Below are 19,461 nucleotides of genomic sequence, written 5' to 3'. Positions count from 1 at the left end.
ATCTCCCTGCTGCACCCGGCGTTCGTTTAGAGTGTCGGGTGCAGTGCCGGAGGCTCGTAACCTCACGGTCACGCCCCACTCGTGATGTGTTGGCCACACCCTCTCAATGCAAGTCTATGGGAGGGGGCGTGACATCCATCACGCCCCCTCCCATAGACTTGCATTGAGGGGGCGTGGTCATGACGGCACAAGCGGGGCATGGCCGAGACATCACGAGCCTCCACCATGTAATGTCAGCCTTCCGGCACGGAGCGAAGTTTGCTCCGTGCACCGAATGTCTGGGGTGCCGCAGCCGAGATCGCGGGGGTCCCCAGCGGCAGGACCCCCGCGATCAGACATCTTATCCCCTATTCTTTGGATAGGGGATAAGATGTCGGCGGAGTACCCCTTTAATGACCCAATCACCCACAAAAACATTCAATGACTTTACGTTTTTGTAACTTACTGATGGTTGAAGCTGAGGCGCTTGCACTTGATGTTGTTGTGTTGGAACCAGGTTTAGAACTTGTAGCTGTAGAATTACCACTGGTTGTGCCTGATCCAGAAGTCACCACAGTAGAATTATTATTTGCATTTGTTTCAGTGATAGTAGATTTTGTGGTAGTAATGGAATTGTTGGTGTTTGCAGAAGAACTGGACCTAGTAAAGGCCAAATCTGTAGAATCGCTGATTCTGGTAGTCATAGAAGTACCTGCACCAGTTGTAGTGGTAATATTTATTTTGGTGGTAGTTATATCCAAAGTACTAGTGCCTGTAGGACTTAGCTTTGATGAATTAGTGGTACTGGTAACAGTTCCAGAAACTGTGGATCCAGAAGTAGCCTTGGTACTATTATAGATGCTACCAGGTACTGTTGTAGAAGTAGTAAGTGAGTTTCCACTAAAAGTAGTACTTGTGGTGTTAGAAAGAAGATTCCTGGTGAAACTAGAGCTTCCAATAGTAGAAGTGGAACTAAGGGGTCCAGATGAGGAGGTGATATTTATTGTGGTACCAGTTAAATCTGATGAAGTACTTGCACTTGTAGCACTTGGTCCTGATACAGTAGTATTACTGATAGTCCTGGAAATCATGGATTCAGTAGTAGTCATGGAGCTGTTATTGCTGGTACTAGGTATTGTTGTAGAAGTAGTAAGTGAGTTTCCACTAATAGTAGCACCTGGGGTGTTAGAAACTGGACTCCCAGTGAATCTGGAGCCACCAATAGTAGAAGTGGAACTAAGGGGTCCAGATGAGGAGGTGATATTTATTGTGGTACCAGTTAAATCTGATGAAGTACCCACGCTTGTAGCACTTTGTCCTGATACAGTAGTAGTACTGATAGTCCCAGAAACCATGGATTTGGTAGTAGTCATGATACTGTTATTGCTGGTACTAGGTTCTGTTGTAGAAGTAATAAGTGAGTTTTCACTAACAGTAGCAACGGTAGTGTTAGAAAAAGGACTCCCGGTGAAACTGGAGATTCCAATAGAAGCAGTGGAACTACGGGGTCCAGATGAGGAGGTGATATTTATTGTGGTACCAGTTAAATCTGATAAAGTACTAGAGCTTTTAGCACCTTGTCCTGATACCGTAGTAGTACTGATAGTCCCAGACACCATGGATTCAATAGTAGTCATAGAGCTGTTATTGCTGGTACCGGGTACTGTTGTAGGAGTAATAAGTGAGTTTCCACCAATATAAGCACTTGTGGTGTTAGAAAAAGGACTCTCGTTGAAACTGGAGCCACTAATAGTAGTAGTGGAACTATTGGGGCCAGATGAGGAGGTGATATTTATTGTGGTACCAGTTAAATCTGATGAAGTACCAGGGCTTGTAGCACTTTGACCTGAAACCACAGATTTTGTAGTAGTTATGGTGCTGTTATTGCTGGTATCAGGTACTGTTGTAGAAGTAATAAGTGAGTTTCCACTAATTGTAGCACCTGTGGTGTTAGAAACAGGACTCCCAGTGAAACTGGAGCCACCAATAGTAGTAGTGGAACTATGTGGGCCAGTTAAGGAGGTGATACTTATTGTGGTGCCAGTTGAATCTGATGAAGTACCTGCGGTTGTAGCACTTTTTCCTGATATAGTAGTAGTACTGATAGTCCCAGAAACCATGGATTCAGTAGTAGTCATAGAGCTGTTATTACTAATATCAGGTACTGTTATAGAAGTAATAAGTGAGTTTCCACTAATAGTTGCACTTGTGGTGTTGGAAACAGGACTCCGGGTGAAATTGGAGCTTCCAATAGAAGTTGTGGAACTATGGGGTCCAGATGAGGAGGTGATATTTATTGTGGTACCAGTTAAATCTGATGAAGTACCAGGGCTTGTAGCACTTTTTCCTGATACCGTAGTAGTACTGATAGTCCCAGAAACCATGGATTCAATAGTAGTCGTAGAGCTGTTATTGCTGGATCCAGGTACTGTTGTAGAAGAAATAAGTGAGTTTCCACTAATAGTAGCACCTGGGGTGTTAGAAACAGGACTCCCGGTGAAACTGGAGCTTCTAATAGTAGAAGTGGAACTATTGGGTCCAGTTAAGGAGGTGATATTTATTGTGGTACCAGTTAAATCTGATGAAGAACCAGGGCTTGTAGCACTTTGTCCTGATACAGTAGTATTACTGATAGTCCCAGAAACCATGGATTTGGTAGTAGTCATGATACTGTTATTGCTGGTACTAGGTACTGTTGTAAAAGTAACAAGTGGGTTATCACTAATAGTAGCGATAGTGGTGTTAGAAAAAGGACTCCCGGTGAAACTGGAGATTCCAATTGAAGCAGTGGATCTACCGGGTCCAGATGAGGAGGTGATATTTATTGTGGTACCAGTTAAATCTGATAAAGTACTAGAGCTTTTTGCACCTTGTCCTGATATCATAGTAGTACTGATAGTCCCAGACACCATGGATTCAATAGTAGTGATAAAGCTGTTATTGCTGGTACCAGGTATGGTTGTAGGAGTTATAAGTAAGTTTCCATTAATAGTAGAACTTGTGGTGTTAGAAAAAGGACTCTCGGTGAAACTGGAGCCGCTAATAGTAGTAGTAGAACTACGGGGGCCAGATAAGGAGGTGATATTTATTGTGGTGCCAGTTGAATCTGATAAAGTACCTGCGGTTGTAGCACTTGGTCCTGATATAGTAGTAGTACTGATAGTCCCAGAAACCATGGATTCAGTAGTGGTCATAGAGCTGTTATTACTAATATCAGGTACTGTTATAGACGTAATAAGTGGGTTTCCACTAATAGTTGCACTTGTGGTGTTAGAAACAGGACTCCCGGTGAAACTGGAGCTTCCAATAGAAGTTGTGGGACTATGGGGTCCAGATGAGGAGGTGATATTTATTGTGGTGCCAGTTAAATCTGATGAAGTACCAGGGCTTGTAGCACTTTGTCCTGATATTGTAGTAGTACTGATAGGCCCAAAAACAATGGATTTTGTAATAGTCATGGTGCCATTATTGCTGGTACCAGGTACTGTTGCAGAAGTAATAAATGAGTTTCCACTAATTGTAGCACCTGTGGTGTTAGAAACAGGACTCACAGTGAAACTGGAGCTTCCAATAGAAGTTGTGGAACTAAGGGGTCCAGATGAGGAGGTGATATTTATTGTGGTACCAGTTAAATCTGACAAAGTACCCACGCTTGTGGCATCTTGTCCTGATGCAGTAGTAGTACTGATAGTCCCAGAAACCATGGATTTTGTAGTAGTCATGGTGCTGTTATTGCTGGTACCAGGTACTGTTGTAGGAGTAAAGAGTGTGCTCCCACTAACAGTGGATCTTGTGGTGTTAGTAATAGCACTCTCAGAAGAATAGGATGTTCTAGTAGGAGTTACAAAACTACTGGTTCCGGACGTGGTGGTGATATTTTTTGTTGTAGAGGTTAAATCTGAGGACATACCAGAGCTTGTAGTACTAATTCCTGATGTGGTGATAGTACTGCTAACAGTCCCAGAAACTGAAGATTCCGCAGTAGACATGGTGCTGTTAGTACTGGTTTCAGATACTGTTGTTGTATCAGTGGATGGTTGAATAATTGTAGCGTCAATAGTGATAGGATGAGTAGTATCTGATGTCACCAAAGTACTTATGTCAGAAGTTGCTATCACTGAAGTACTTATTGTCTTGGCCAAAGTTTCAGTTGTTGTACCACTGGAGGATGGAATAGTTGTAGAGTCACTAGTGATAGGTTGTGTTCTACCTGATGCTACTGAAGAACTTCTTTCTGTAGTTGTTATTAATGAAGTATGTGTAGTTGTTAGGGGTGATGTCTGTGTAGTTGTGTCACTGGAGGATGGAATAGTTGTAGTGTCACTAGTGATAGGTTGAGTTGTTCCTGATCTTCCTGAAGTACTAGTCTCTAAAGTTGTTAAAGATGATGTACTTGTTGTTTCAGGTGAAGTCTGTGTTGTATCAGTGGATTGTGAAGCGGTTGTAGTGTCACTAGTGATAAGTTGTGTTGTCTCTAACATAACTGAAGTACTAGTTTCTGTAGTTGTTAGAGATGATGTACTTTTTGCTTTGGGTGAAGTCTGTGTTGCTGTATCACCCGAGATTGGAGTAGTTTTTGTATCACTAGTGATAGATTGAATATAATCTGGTGTTACTGAAGTACTAGATTCGGGTGAAGTCTGTGTTGTTGTATCATTGGATTGTGAAGCAGTTGTAGTGTCACTAGTGATGGGTTGTGTTGTCTTTGATGTTACTGAGGTGGTAGTTTCTCTAGTTGTTAGAGATGATGTACTTGTTGTTTTGGGTGAAGTCTGTGGTGTTGTTTTACTGGATTGGGAAGCAGTTGTAGTGTCACTAGTGATAAGTTGTGTTGTCCGTAACATAACTGAAGTACCAGTTTCTGTAGTTGTTAGAGATGATGAACTTGTTGTTTCAGGTGAAGTCTGTGTTGTTGGATCAGTGAATTGTGAAGCAGTTGTAGTGTCACTAGTATTAGGTTGAGTTGTTTCGGATGTTACTGAAGTACTAGTTTCTGTAGTTGTTAGAGATGATGTACTTGTTGTTTCAGGTGAAGTCTGTGTTGTATCAGTGAATTGTGAAGCAGTTGTAGTGTCACTAGTATTAGGTTGAGTTGTTTCGGATGTTACTGAAGTACTAGTTTCTGTAGTTGTTAGAGATGATGTACTTGTTGTTTCAGGTGAAGTCTGTGTTGTATCAGTGGATTGTGAAGCAGTTGTAGTGTCACTAGTAATAGGTTGTGTTGCCTCTAACGTAATTGAAGTACTAGTTTCTTTAGTTGTTAGAGATGATGTACTTGTGGTTTCAGGTGAAGTCTGTGTAGTTGTATCAGTGGATTGTGAAGTAGTTGTAGTGTCACTAGTGATAGGTTGTGTTGTTTCGGATGTTACTGAAGTACTGGTTTCTGTAGTTGTTAGAGATGATGTACTTGTTGTTTCAGGTAAAGTCTGTGTTGTTGTATCAGTGGATTGTGAAGCGGTTGTAGTGTCGCTAGTGATAGGTTGTGATGTTTCGGATGTTACTGAAGTACTAGTTTCTGTAGTTGTTAGAGATGATGAACTTGTTGTTTCAGGTGACATCTGTGTTGTATCAATGGATTGGGAAGTAGTTTTAGTGTCACTAGTGATAGGTTGTGTTGTCTCTAACGAAACTGAAGTACTAGTTTCTGTAGTTGTTAGAGATGATGTACTTGTTGTTTCAGGTGAAGTCTGTGTTGTATCAGTGGATTGTGAAGCAGTTGTAGTGTCACTAGTGATAGGATGTGTTGTCTGTAACATAACTGAAGTACTAGTTTCTGTAGTTGTTAGAGATGATGTACTTGTTGTTTCAGGTAAAGTCTGTGTTGTTGTATCAGTGGATTGTGAAGAGGTTGTAGTGTCACTAGTGATAAGTTGTGTTGTTTCGGATGTTACTGAACTACTAGTTTCTGTAGTTGTTAGAGATGATGTACTTGTTGTTTCAGGTGAAGTCTGTGTTGTATCAGTGGATTGTGAAGCGGTTGTAGTGTCACTAGTGATAAGTTGTGTTGTCTCTAACATAACTGAAGTACTAGTTTCTGTAGTTGTTAGAGATGATGTACTTTTTGCTTTGGGTGAAGTCTGTGTTGCTGTATCACCCGAGATTGGAGTAGTTTTTGTATCACTAGTGATAGATTGAATATAATCTGGTGTTACTGAAGTACTAGATTCGGGTGAAGTCTGTGTTGTTGTATCATTGGATTGTGAAGCAGTTGTAGTGTCACTAGTGATGGGTTGTGTTGTCTTTGATGTTACTGAGGTGGTAGTTTCTCTAGTTGTTAGAGATGATGTACTTGTTGTTTTGGGTGAAGTCTGTGGTGTTGTTTTACTGGATTGGGAAGCAGTTGTAGTGTCACTAGTGATAAGTTGTGTTGTCCCTAACATAACTGAAGTACCAGTTTCTGTAGTTGTTAGAGATGATGAACTTGTTGTTTCAGGTGAAGTCTGTGTTGTTGGATCAGTGAATTGTGAAGCAGTTGTAGTGTCACTAGTATTAGGTTGAGTTGTTTCGGATGTTACTGAAGTACTAGCTTCTGTAGTTGTTAGAGATGATGTACTTGTTGTTTCAGGTGAAGTCTGTGTTGTATCAGTGAATTGTGAAGCAGTTGTAGTGTCACTAGTATTAGGTTGAGTTGTTTCGGATGTTACTGAAGTACTAGTTTCTGTAGTTGTTAGAGATGATGTACTTGTTGTTTCAGGTGAAGTCTGTGTTGTATCAGTGGATTGTGAAGCAGTTGTAGTGTCACTAGTAATAGGTTGTGTTGCCTCTAACGTAATTGAAGTACTAGTTTCTTTAGTTGTTAGAGATGATGTACTTGTGGTTTCAGGTGAAGTCTGTGTAGTTGTATCAGTGGATTGTGAAGTAGTTGTAGTGTCACTAGTGATAGGTTGTGTTGTTTCGGATGTTACTGAAGTACTGGTTTCTGTAGTTGTTAGAGATGATGTACTTGTTGTTTCAGGTAAAGTCTGTGTTGTTGTATCAGTGGATTGTGAAGCGGTTGTAGTGTCGCTAGTGATAGGTTGTGATGTTTCGGATGTTACTGAAGTACTAGTTTCTGTAGTTGTTAGAGATGATGAACTTGTTGTTTCAGGTGACATCTGTGTTGTATCAATGGATTGGGAAGTAGTTTTAGTGTCACTAGTGATAGGTTGTGTTGTCTCTAACGAAACTGAAGTACTAGTTTCTGTAGTTGTTAGAGATGATGTACTTGTTGTTTCAGGTGAAGTCTGTGTTGTATCAGTGGATTGTGAAGCAGTTGTAGTGTCACTAGTGATAGGATGTGTTGTCTGTAACATAACTGAAGTACTAGTTTCTGTAGTTGTTAGAGATGATGTACTTGTTGTTTCAGGTAAAGTCTGTGTTGTTGTATCAGTGGATTGTGAAGAGGTTGTAGTGTCACTAGTGATAAGTTGTGTTGTTTCGGATGTTACTGAACTACTAGTTTCTGTAGTTGTTAGAGATGATGTACTTGTTGTTTCTGGTGAAGTCTGTGTTGTTGTATCAGTGGATTGTGAAGCAGTTGTAGTGTCACTAGTGATAGGTTGTGTTGTCTCTAAGGAAACTGAAGTACTAGTTTCTGTAGTTGTTAGAGATGATGTACTTGTTGTTTCAGGGGAACTCTGTGTTGTTGTATCAGTGGATTGTGAAGTAGTTGTAGTGACACTAGTAATAGGTTGTGTTGTTTCGGATGTTACTGAAGTACTAGTTTCTGCAGTTGTTAGAGATGATGTACTTGTTGTTTCGGGTGAAGTCTCTGTTGTTGTATTAGTGGATTGTGAAGCAGTTGTAGTGTCATTAGTGATAAGTTGTGTTGTCTCTAACGAAACTGAAGTACTAGTTTCTGTATTTGTTAGAAATGATGTACTTGTTGTTTCAGGTGACATCTGTGTTGTATCAGTGGATTGTGAAGCAGTTGTAGTGTCACTAGTGATAGGTTGTGTTGTCTCTAACGAAACTGAAGTACTAGTTTCTGTATTTGTTAGAGATGATGTACTAGTTGTTTCAGGTGAACTCTGTGTTGTTGTATCAGTGGATTTTGAAGCAGTTGTGGTGTCACTAGTGATAGGTTGTGTTGTCTCTGATGTTACTGAAGAAATAGTTTCTATAGTTGTTAGAAATGATGTACTTGTTGTTTCAGGTGAACTCTGTGTTGTTGTATCAGTGGACTGTGAAGCAGTTGTAGTGTCACTAGTGATAGGTTGTGTTGTTTCGGATGTAACTGAAGTACTAGTTTCTGTATTTGTTAGAAATGATGTACTTGTTGTTTCAGGTGACATCTGTGTTGTATCAGTGGATTGTGAAGCAGTTGTAGTGTCACTAGTGATAGGTTGTGTTGTCTCTAACGAAACTGAAGCACTAGTTTCTGTATTTGTTAGAGATGATATACTTGTTGTTTCGGGTGAAGTCTGTGTTGTTGTATCGGTGGATTGTGAAGCAGTTGTAGCGTCACTAGTGATAGGTTGTGTTGTGTCTAACGAAACTGAAGTACTAGTTTCTGTAGTTGTTAGAGATGTTGTACTTGTTGTTTCGGGTGAAGTCTGTGTTGTTGTATCAGTGGATTGTGAAGCAGTTGTAGCGTCACTAGTGATAGGTTGTATTGAGTCTAACGAAACTGAAGTACTAGTTTCTGTAGTTGTTATAGATGATGTACTTGTTGTTTCGGGTGAAGTCTGTGTTGTTGTATCAGTGGATTGTGAAGCAGTTGTAGAGTCACTAGTGATAGGTTGTGTTGTCTCTAACGAAACTGAAGTATTAGTTTCTGTAGTTGTTAGAGATGATATACTAGTTGTTTCGGGTGATGTCTGTTTTGTTGTCTCAGTGGATTGTGAAGCGGTTGTAGTGTCACTAGTGATAGGTTGTGTTGTCTCTGATGTTACTGAAGAAATAGTTTCTATAGTTGTTAGAAATGATGTACTTGTTGTTTCAGGTGAACTCTGTGTTGTTGTATCAGTGGACTGTGAAGCAGTTGTAGTGTCACTAGTGATAGGTTGTGTTGTTTCGGATGTTACTGAAGTACTAGTTTCTCTATTTGTTAGAGATGATGTACTAGTTGTTTCAGGTGAACTCTGTGTTGTTGTATCAGTGGATTTTGAAGCAGTTGTAGTGTCACTAGTGATCGGTTGTGTCGTATCTGATGTTACTGAAGTACTAGTTTCTGTAGTTGTTAGAAATGATATAGTTGTTGTTTCGGGTGAAGTCTGTGTTGTTGTATCAGTGAATTGTGAAGCAGTTGTAGCGTCACTAGTGATAGGTTGTGTTGTCTCTAACGAAACTGAAGTACTAGTTTCTGTAGTTGTTAGAGATGATGTACTTGTTGTTTCAGGTGAAGTTTGTGTTGTATCAGTGGATTGTGAAGCAGTTGTAGTGTCACTAGTAATAGGTTGCGTTGTCTCTAACGTAACCGAAGTACTAGTTTCTGTAGTTGTTAGAGATGATGTACTTGTTGTTTCAGGTAAAGTCTGTGTTGTTGTATCAGTGGATTGTGAAGCGGTTGTAGTGTCACTAGTGATAGGCTGTGTTGTTTCAGATGTTACTGAAGTACTAGTTTCTGTAGTTGTTAGAGATGATGTACTTGTTGTTTCAGGTGACATCTGTGTTGTATCAGTGGATTGTGAAGCAGTTGTAGTGTCACTAGTGATAGGTTGTGTTTTCTCTAATGAAACTGAAGTACTGGTTTCTGTAGTTGTTAGAGATGATGTACTTGTTGTTTCAGGTAAAGTCTGTGTTGTTGTATCAGTGGATTGTGTAGCAGTTGTAGTGTCGCTAGTGATAGGTTGTGTTGTTTCGGATGTTACTGAAGTACTAGTTTCTATAGTTGTTAGAGATGATGAACTTGTTGTTTCAGGTGAAGTCTGTGTTGTTGGATCAGTGAATTGTGAAGCAGTTGTAGTGTCACTAGTATTAGGTTGAGTTGTTTCGGATGTTACTGAAGTACTAGTTTCTGTAGTTGTTAGAGATGATGTACTTGTTGTTTCAGGTGAAGTCTGTGTTGTATCAGTGGATTGTGAAGCAGTTGTAGTGTCACTAGTGATAGGATGTATTGTCTGTAACATAACTGAAGTACTGGTTTCTGTAGTTCTTAAAGATGATGTAATTGTTGTTTCGGGTGAAGTCTGTGTTGTATCAGTGGATTGTGAAGCAGTTGTAGTGTCACTAGTAATAGGTTGCGTTGTCTCTAACGTAACCGAAGTACTAGTTTCTGTAGTTGTTAGAGATGATGTACTTGTTGTTTCAGGTAAAGTCTGTGTTGTTGTATCAGTGGATTGTGAAGCGGTTGTAGTGTCACTAGTGATAGGCTGTGTTGTTTCAGATGTTACTGAAGTACTAGTTTCTGTAGTTGTTAGAGATGATGTACTTGTTGTTTCAGGTGACATCTGTGTTGTATCAGTGGATTGTGAAGCAGTTGTAGTGTCACTAGTGATAGGTTGTGTTTTCTCTAATGAAACTGAAGTACTAGTTTCTGTAGTTGTTAGAGATGATGTACTTGTTGTTTCAGGGGAACTCTGTGTTGTTGTATCAGTGGATTGTGAAGCAGTTGTAGTGTCACTAGTGATATGTTGTGTTGTTTCGGATGTTACTGAAGTACTAGATTCTGCAGTTGTTAGAGATGATGTACTTGTTGTTTCAGGTGAAGTCTGTGTTGTTGTATTAGTGGATTGTGAAGCGGTTGTAGTGTCACTAGTGATAGGTTGTGTTGTTTCGGATGTTACTGAACTACTAGTTTCTGTAGTTGTTAGAGATGATGTACTTGTTGATTCTGGTGAAGTCTGTGTTGTTGTATCAGTGGATTGTGAAGTAGTTGTAGTGTCACTAGTGATAGGTTGTGTCGTCTCTGATGTTACTGAAGTATTAGTTTCTGTAGTTGTTATAGATGATGTACTTGTTGTTTCGGGTGAAGTCTGTGTTGTTGTATCAGTGAATTGTGAAGCAGTTGTAGCGTCACTAGTGATAGGTTGTGTTGTCTCTAACGTAACCGAAGTACTAGTTTCTGTAGTTGTTAGAAATGATGTACTTGTTGTTTCAGTTGACATCTGTGTTGTATCAGTGGATTGTGAAGCAGTTGCAGTGTCACTAGAGATAGGTTGTGTTGTCTCTAACGAAACTGAAGTACTAGTTTCTGTAGTTGTTAGAGATGATGTACTTGTTGTTTCAGGGGAACTCTGTGTTGTTGTATCAGTGTATTGTGAAGTAGTTGTAGTGTCACTAGTGATAGGTTGTGTTGTTTCGGATGTTACTGAAGTACTAGTTTCTGCAGTTGTTAGAGATGATGTACTTGTTGTTTCGGGTGAAGTCTCTGTTGTTGTATTAGTGGATTGTGAAGCAGTTGTAGTGTCATTAGTGATAGGTTGTGTTGTCTCTAACGAAACTGAAGTACTAGTTTCTGTATTTGTTAGAGATGATGTACTTGTTGTTATAGGTGACATCTGTGTTGTATCAGTGGATTGTGAAGCAGTTGTAGTGTCACTAGTGATAGGTTGTGTTGTCTCTAACGAAACTGAAGTACTAGTTTCTGTATTTGCTGGAGATGATGTACTAGTTTTTTCAAGTGAACTCTGTGTTGTATCAGTGGATTTTGAAGCAGTTGTAGTGTCACTAGTGATAGGTTGTGTTGTCTCTAACGAAACTGAAGTACTAGTTTCTGTATTTGTTAGAAATGATGTACTTGTTGTTTCAGGTGACATCTGTGTTGTATCAGTGGATTGTGAAGCAGTTGTAGTGTCACTAGTGATAGGTTGTGTTGTCTCTAACGAAACTGAAGTACTAGTTTCTGTATTTGTTAGAGATGATGTACTAGTTGTTTCAGGTGAACTCTGTGTTGTTGTATCAGTGGATTTTGAAGCAGTTGTGGTGTCACTAGTGATAGGTTGTGTTGTCTCTAACGAAACTGAAGCACTAGTTTCTGTATTTGTTAGAGATGATATACTTGTTGTTTCGGGTGAAGTCTGTGTTGTTGTATCGGTGGATTGTGAAGCAGTTGTAGCGTCACTAGTGATAGGTTGTGTTGTGTCTAACGAAACTGAAGTACTAGTTTCTGTAGTTGTTAGAGATGATGTACTTGTTGTTTCGGGTGAAGTCTCTGTTGTTGTATTAGTGGATTGTGAAGCAGTTGTAGTGTCATTAGTGATAGGTTGTGTTGTGTCTAACGAAACTGAAGTACTAGTTTCTGTATTTGTTAGAGATGATATACTTGTTGTTTCGGGTGAAATCTGTGTTGTTGTTTCAGTGGATTGTGAAGCAGTTGTAGCGTCACTAGTGATAGGTTGTGTTGTGTCTAACGAAACTGAAGTACTAGTTTCTGTAGTTGTTAGAGATGATGTACTTGTTGTTTCGGGTGAAGTCTGTGTTGTTGTATCAGTGGATTGTGAAGCAGTTGTAGAGTCACTAGTGATACGTTGTGTTGTCTCTGATGTTACTGAAGTACTAGTTTCTGTAGTTGTTAGAGATGTTGTACTTGTTGTTTCAGGTGAAGTCTGTGTTGTTGTATCAGTGGATTGTGAAGCAGTTGTAGAGTCACTAGTGATAGGTTGTGTTGTCTCTGATGTTACTGAAGTACTAGTTTCTGTAGTTGTTAGAGATGTTGTACTTGTTGTTTCAGGTGAAGTCTGTGTTGTTGTATCAGTGGATTGTGAAGCGGTTGTAGTGTCACTAGTGACAGGTTGTGTTGTCTCTGATGTTACTGAAGTACTAGTTTCTGTAGTTGTAAGAGATGATGTACTTGTTGTTTCAGGTGAAGTCTGTGTTGTTGTATCAGTAGATTGTGAAGCAGTTGTAGTGTCACTAGTGATAGGTTGTGTTGTCTCTAACGTAACCGAAGTACTAGTTTCTGTAGTTGTTAGAGATGATGTACTTGTTGTTTGAGGTAAAGTTTGTGTTGTTGTATCAGTGGATTGTGAAGCGGTTGTAGTGTCACTAGTGATAGGATGTGTTGTTCCGAATGTTACTGAAGTACTAGTTTCTGTAGTTGTAAGAGATGATGTACTTGTTGTTTCAGGTGACATCTGTGTTGTATCAGTGGATTGTGAAGCAGTTGTAGTGTCACTAGAGATAGGTTTTGTTGTCTCTAACGAAACTGAAGTACTAGTTTCTGTAGTTGTTAGAGATGATGTACTTGTTGTTTCAGGGGAACTCTGTGTTGTTGTATCAGTGGATTGTGAAGCAGTTGTAGAGTCACTAGTGATAGGTTGTGTTGTTTCGGATGTTACTGAAGTACTAGTATCTGCAGTTGTTAGAGATGATGTACTTGTTGTTTCGGGTGAAGTCTCTGTTGTTGTATTAGTGGATTGTGAAGCAGTTGTAGTGTCACTAGTGATAGGTTGTGTTGTTTCGGATGTTACTGAACTACTAGTTTCTGTAGTGGATAGAGATGATGTACTTGTTGTTTCGGGTGAAGTCTGTGTTGTTGTATCAGTGGATTGTGAAGCAGTTGTAGTGTCACTAGTGATAGGTTGTGTTGACTCTAACGAAACTGAAGTACTAGTTTCTGTATTTGTTAGAGATGATGTACTAGTTGTTTCAGGTGAACTCTGTGTTGTTGTATCAGTGGATTTTGAAGCAGTTGTGGTGTCACTAGTGATAGGTTGTGTTGTCTCTAACGAAACTGAAATACTAGTTTCTGTATTTGTTAGAGATGACGTACTAGTTGTTTCAGGTGAACTCTGTGTTGTTGTATCTGTGGATTTTGAAGCAGTTGTGGTGTCACTAGTCATAGGCTGTGTTGTCTCTAACGAAACTGAAGTACCAGTTTCTGTATTTGTTAGAGATGATATACTTGTTGTTTCGGGTGAAGTCTGTGTAGTTGTATCAGTGGATTGTGAAGCAGTTTTAGTGTCACTAGTGATAGGTTGTGTTGTCTCTAACATAACAGAAGTACTAGTTTCTGTAGTTGTTAGAGATGATGTACTTGTTGTTTCGGGTGAAGTCTGTGTTGTTGTATCAGTGGATTGTGAAGCAGTTGTAGAGTCACTAGTGATAGGTTGTGTTGTTTCGGATGTTACTGAAGTACTAGTTTCTGCAGTTGTTAGAGATGATGTACTTGTTGTTTCGGGTGAAGTCTCTGTTGTTGTATTAGTGGATTGTGAAGCAGTTGTAGTGTCACTAGTGATAGGTTGTGTTGTTTCGGATGTTACTGAACTACTAGTTTCTGTAGTTGTTAGAGATGATGTACTTGTTGTTTCGGGTGAAGTCTGTGTTGTTGTATCAGTGGATTGTGAAGCAGTTGTAGAGTCACTAGTGATAGGTTGTGTTGTCTCTGATATTACTGAAGTACTAGTTTCTGCAGTTGTTAGAGATGATGTACTTGTTGTTTCGGGTGAAGTCTCTGTTGTTGTATTAGTGGATTGTGAAGCAGTTGTAGTGTCACTAGTGATAGGTTGTGTTGTTTCGGATGTTACTGAACTACTAGTTTCTGTAGTTGTTAGAGATGATGTACTTGTTGTTTCGGGTGAAGTCTGTGTTGTTGTATCAGTGGATTGTGAAGCAGTTGTAGAGTCACTAGTGATAGGTTGTGCTGTCTCTGATGTTACTGAAGTACTAGTTTCTGCAGTTGTTAGAGATGATGTACTTGTTGTTTCGGGTGAAGTCTCTGTTGTTGTATTAGTGGATTGTGAAGCAGTTGTAGTGTCACTAGTGATAGGTTGTGTTGTTTCGGATGTTACTGAACTACTAGTTTCTGTAGTTGTTAGAGATGATGTACTTGTTGTTTCGGGTGAAGTCTGTGTTGTTGTATCAGTGGATTGTGAAGCAGTTGTAGAGTCACTAGTGATAGGTTGTGCTGTCTCTGATGTTACTGAAGTACTAGTTTCTGCAGTTGTTAGAGATGATGTACTTGTTGTTTCGGGTGAAGTCTCTGTTGTTGTATTAGTGGATTGTGAAGCAGTTGTAGTGTCACTAGTGATAGGTTGTGTTGTTTTGGATGTTACTGAACTACTAGTTTCTGTAGTTGTTAGAGATGATGTACTTGTTGTTTCGGGTGAAGTCTGTGTTGTTGTATCAGTGGATTGTGAAGCAGTTGTAGAGTCACTAGTGATAGATTGTGTTATTTCGGATGTTACTGAAGTACTAGTTTCTGCAGTTGTTAGAGATGATGTACTTGTTGTTTCGGGTGAAGTCTCTGTTGTTGTATTAGTGGATTGTGAAGCGGTTGTAGTGTCACTAGTGATAGGTTGTGTTGTTTCGGATGTTACTGAGCTACTAGTTTCTGTAGTTGTTAGAGATGATGTACTTGTTGTTTCGGGTGAAGTCTGTGTTGTTGTATCAGTGGATTGTGAAGCAGTTGTAGTGTCACTAGTGATAGGTTGTGTTGACTCTAACGAAACTGAAGTACTAGTTTCTGTATTTGTTAGAGATGATGTACTAGTTGTTTCAGGTGAACTCTGTGTTGTTGTATCAGTGGATTTTGAAGCAGTTGTGGTGTCACTAGTGATAGGTTGTGATGTCTCTAACGAAACTAAAGTACTAATTTCTGTATTTGTTAGAGATGATATACTTGTTGTTTCAGGAGCACTCTCTGTTGTTTTATCAGTGGATTTTGAAGCAGTTGTGGTGTCACTAGTGATAGGTTGTGTTGTCTCTAACGAAACTGAAATACTAGTTTCTGTATTTGTTAGAGATGATGTACTAGTTGTTTCAGGTGAACTCTGTGTTGTTGCACCTGTGGATTTTGAAGCAGTTGTGGTGTCACTAGTGATAGGCTGTGTTGTCTCTAACGAAACTGAAGTACTAGTTTCTGTATTTGTTAGAGATGATATACTTGTTGTTTCGGGTGAAGTCTGTGTAGTTGTATCAGTGGATTGTGAAGCAGTTTTAATGTCACTAGTGATAGGTTGTGTTGTCTCTAACATAACAGAAGTACTAGTTTCTGTAGTTGTTAGAGATGTTGTACTTGTTGTTTCAGGTGAAGTCTGTGTTGTAGTATCAGTGGATTGTGAAGCGGTTGTAGTGTCACTAGTGATAGGTTGTGTTGTCTCTGATGTTACTGAAGTACTAGTTTCTATAGGTGTTAGAGATGATGTACTTGTTGTTTCAGGTGAAGTCTGTGTTGTTGTATCAGTGGATTGTGAAGCAGTTTTAGTGTCACTAGTGATAGGTTGTGTTGTCTCTGACGTAACAGAAGTACTAGTTTCTGTAGTTGTTAGAGATGATGTACTTGTTGTTTCAGGTGAAGTCTGTGTTGTTGTATCAGTGGATTGTGAAGCGGTTGTAGTGTCACTAGTGATAGGTTGTGTTGTCTCTAACGTAACTGAAGTACTAGTTTCTGTAGTTTTTAGAGATGATGTACTTGTTGTTTCAGGTGAAGTCTGTGTTGTATCAGTGGATTGTGAAGCAGTTGTAGCGTCACTAGTGATAGGTTGTGTTGTCTCTAACGTAACTGAAGTACTAGTTTCTGTAGTTGTTAGAGATGATGTACTTGTTGTTTCGGGTGAAGTTTGTGTTGTTGTATCAGTGGATTGTGAAGCAGTTGTAGAGTCACTAGTGATAGGTTGTGCTGTCTCTGATGTTACTGAAGTACTAGTTTCTGTAGTTGTTAGAGATGTTGTACTTGTTGTTTCAGGTGAAGTCTGTGTTGTTGTATCAGTGGATTGTGAAGCGGTTGTAGTGTCACTAGTGATAGGTTGTGTTGTCTCTGATATTACTGAAGTACTAGTTTCTATAGGTGTTAGAGATGATGTACTTGTTGTTTCAGGTGAAGTCTGTGTTGTTGTATCAGTGGATTGTGAAGCAGTTTTAGTGTCACTAGTGATAGGTTGTGTTGTCTCTGATGTTAATGAAGTACTAGTTTCTGTAGTTGTAAGAGATGATGTACTTGTTGTTTCAGGTGAAGTCTGTGTTGTTGTATCAGTGGATTGTGAAGCAGTTGTAGTGTCACTAGTGATAGGTTGTGTTGTCTCTGATGTTACTGAAGTACTAGTTTCTGTAGTTGTTAGAGATGATGAACTTGTTGTTTCAGGTGAAGTCTGTGTTGTTGTATCAGTGGATTGTGAAGCAGTTGTAGTGTCACTAGTGATAGGTTGTGTTGTCTCTAACGTAACAGAAGTACTAGTTTCTGTAGTTGTTAGAGATGTTGTACTTGTTGTTTCGGGTGAAGTCTGTGTTGTTGTATCAGTGGATTGTGAAGCAGTTGTAGTGTCACTAGTGATAGGTTGTGTTGTCTCTAACGAAACTGAAGTACTAGTTTCTGTAGTTGTTAGAGATGATGTACTTGTTATTTCAGGTGAACTTTGTGTTGTTGTATCAGTGGATTGTGAAGTAGTTGTAGTGTCACTAGTGATAGGTTGTGTTGTTTCTAACGTAACTGAAGTACTAGTTTCTGTAGTTGTTAGAAATGATGTACTTGTTGTTTCAGGTGAAGTCTGTGTTGTATCAGTGGATTGTGAAGCAGTTGTAGTGTCAATAGTGATAGGTTGTGTTGTCTCTAACGTAACAGAAGTACTAGTTTCTGTAGTTGTTAGAGATGTTGTACTTGTTGTTTCGGGTGAAGTCTGTGTTGTTGTATCAGTGGATTGTGAAGCAGTTGTAGTGTCACTAGTGATAGGTTGTGTTGTCTCAAACGAAACTGAAGTACTAGTTTCTGTAGTTGTTAGAGATGATGTACTTGTTATTTCAGGTGAAGTCTGTGTTGTTGTATCAGTGGATTGTGAAGCAGTTGTAGTGTCACTAGTGATAGGTTGTGTTGTCTCTGATGTTACTAAAGTACTAGTTTCTGTAGTTGTAAGAGATGACGTACTTGTTGTTTCAGGTGAAGTCTGTGTTGTTGTATCAGTGGATTGTGAAGCAGTTGTAGTGTCACTAGTGATAGGTTGTGTTGTCTCTAACGTAACTGAAGTACTAGTTTCTGTAGTTGTTAGAGATGATGTACTTGTTGTTTCAGGTGAAGTCTGTGTTGTATCAGTGGATTGTGAAGCAGTTGTAATGTCACTAGTGATAGGTTGTGTTGTCTCTAATAAAACTGAAGTACTAGTTTCTGTAGTTGTTAGGGTCTGTGTTATTGTATCAGTGAATTGTGAAGCAGTTGTAGTGTCACTAGTGATAGGCTCTGTGGTCTCTGATGTTACTGAAGTACTAGTTTCTGTAGTTGTTAGAGATGATGTACTTGTTGTTTCAGGTGAAGTCTTTGTTGTTGTATCAGTGGATTGTGAAGCAGTTGTAGTGTCACTACTGATAGGTTGTGTTGTCTCTAACGTAACTGAAGTACTAGTTTCTGTAGTTGTTAGAGATGTACTTGTTGTTTCAGGTGAAGTCTGTGTTGTTGTATCAGTGAATTGTGAAGCAGTTGTAGAGTCACTAGTGATAGGTTGTATTGTTTCGGATGTTACTGAACTACTAGTTTCTGTAGTTGCTAGAGATGATGTACTTGTTTCTGGTGAAGTCTGTGTTGTTGTATCAGTGTATTGTGAAGCAGTTGTAGAGTCACTAGTGATAGGTTGTGTTGTCTCTGATGTTACTGAAGTACTAGTTTCTGTAGTTGTTAGAGATGATGTACTTGTTGTTTCAGGTGAAGTCTGTGTCGTTGTATCAGTGGATTGTGAAGCGGTTGTAGTGTCACTAGTGATAGGTTGTGTTGTCTCTGATGTTACTGAAGTTCTAGTTTCTATAGGTGTTAGAGATGATGTACTTGTTGTTTCTGGTGAAGTCTGTGTTGTTGTATCAGTGTATTGTGAAGCGGTTGTAGTGTCACTAGTGATAGGTTGTGTTGTCTCTAACGAAACTGAAGTACTAGTTACTGTAGTTGTTAGAGATGATGTACTTGTTGTTTCAGGTAAAGTCTGTGTTGTTGTATCAGTGGATTGAGAAGCGGTTGTAGTGTAACTAGTGATAGGTTGTGTAATCTCTGATGTTACTGAAGTATTTGTTTCTGTATTTGTTAGAGATGATGTTCTTGTTGTTTTGGGTGAAGTCTGTCTTGTTGTATCAGTAGATTGTGAAGCAGTTGTAGAGTCACTAGTGATAGGTTGTGTTGTCTCTAACGTCACTGAAGTACTAGTTTCTGTAGTTGTTAGAGATGATGTACTTGTTTCAGGTAAAGTCTGTGTTGTTGTATCAGTGGATTGTGAAGTAGTTGTAGTGTCACTAGTGATAGGTTGTGTTGCTTCGGTTATTACTGAAGTATTAGTTTCTGTAGTTGTTAGAGATGATGTACTTGTTGTTTCAGGTGAAGTCTGTGTAGTTGTATCAGTGGATTGTGAAGCAGTTGTGGTGTCACTAGTGATAGGTTGTGTTGTCTCTAACGAAACTGAAGTACTAGTTTCTGTAGTTGTTAGAGATGATGTACTCGTTTCAGGTGAACTCTGTGTTGTATCTGTGGATTGTGAAGTTGTTGTAGTGTCACTGTTGATAGGTTGTGTTGTCTCTGATGGTACTGAAGTACTATTTTCTGTAGTTGTTAGAGATGATGTACTTGTTGTTTCAGGTGAAGTCTGTGTTGTTGTATCAGTGGATTGTGAAGCGGTTGTAGTGTCACTAGTGATAGGTTGTGTTGTCTCTAACGTA

The 19,461-nt window shown here is 39.4% G+C and overlaps 1 protein-coding gene across 1 annotated transcript in view; it reads right to left on the bottom strand.

The window, feature by feature from the left end:
* LOC130291985 (serine-rich adhesin for platelets-like) overlaps positions 1 to 15,815 on the bottom strand; it is a 42,211-nt gene extending 26,396 nt beyond the window's left edge. Inside the window, exons 1-2 of the mRNA XM_056541417.1 lie at positions 12,258 to 15,815; positions 446 to 9,488 (exon numbers count right to left, since the gene is read on the bottom strand). Coding sequence (XP_056397392.1) covers positions 446 to 9,488; positions 12,258 to 15,815 — 12,601 coding nt within the window. The remainder of the gene's footprint in view (positions 1 to 445; positions 9,489 to 12,257) is intronic.
* Positions 15,816 to 19,461: the final 3,646 nt, after the last annotated feature.

This window comes from Hyla sarda, chromosome 9 (genome assembly GCF_029499605.1).
Source record: "Hyla sarda isolate aHylSar1 chromosome 9, aHylSar1.hap1, whole genome shotgun sequence".
NCBI lineage: Eukaryota > Metazoa > Chordata > Amphibia > Anura > Hylidae > Hyla > Hyla sarda.
This window is presented reverse-complemented; position numbering and strand designations above follow the sequence as displayed.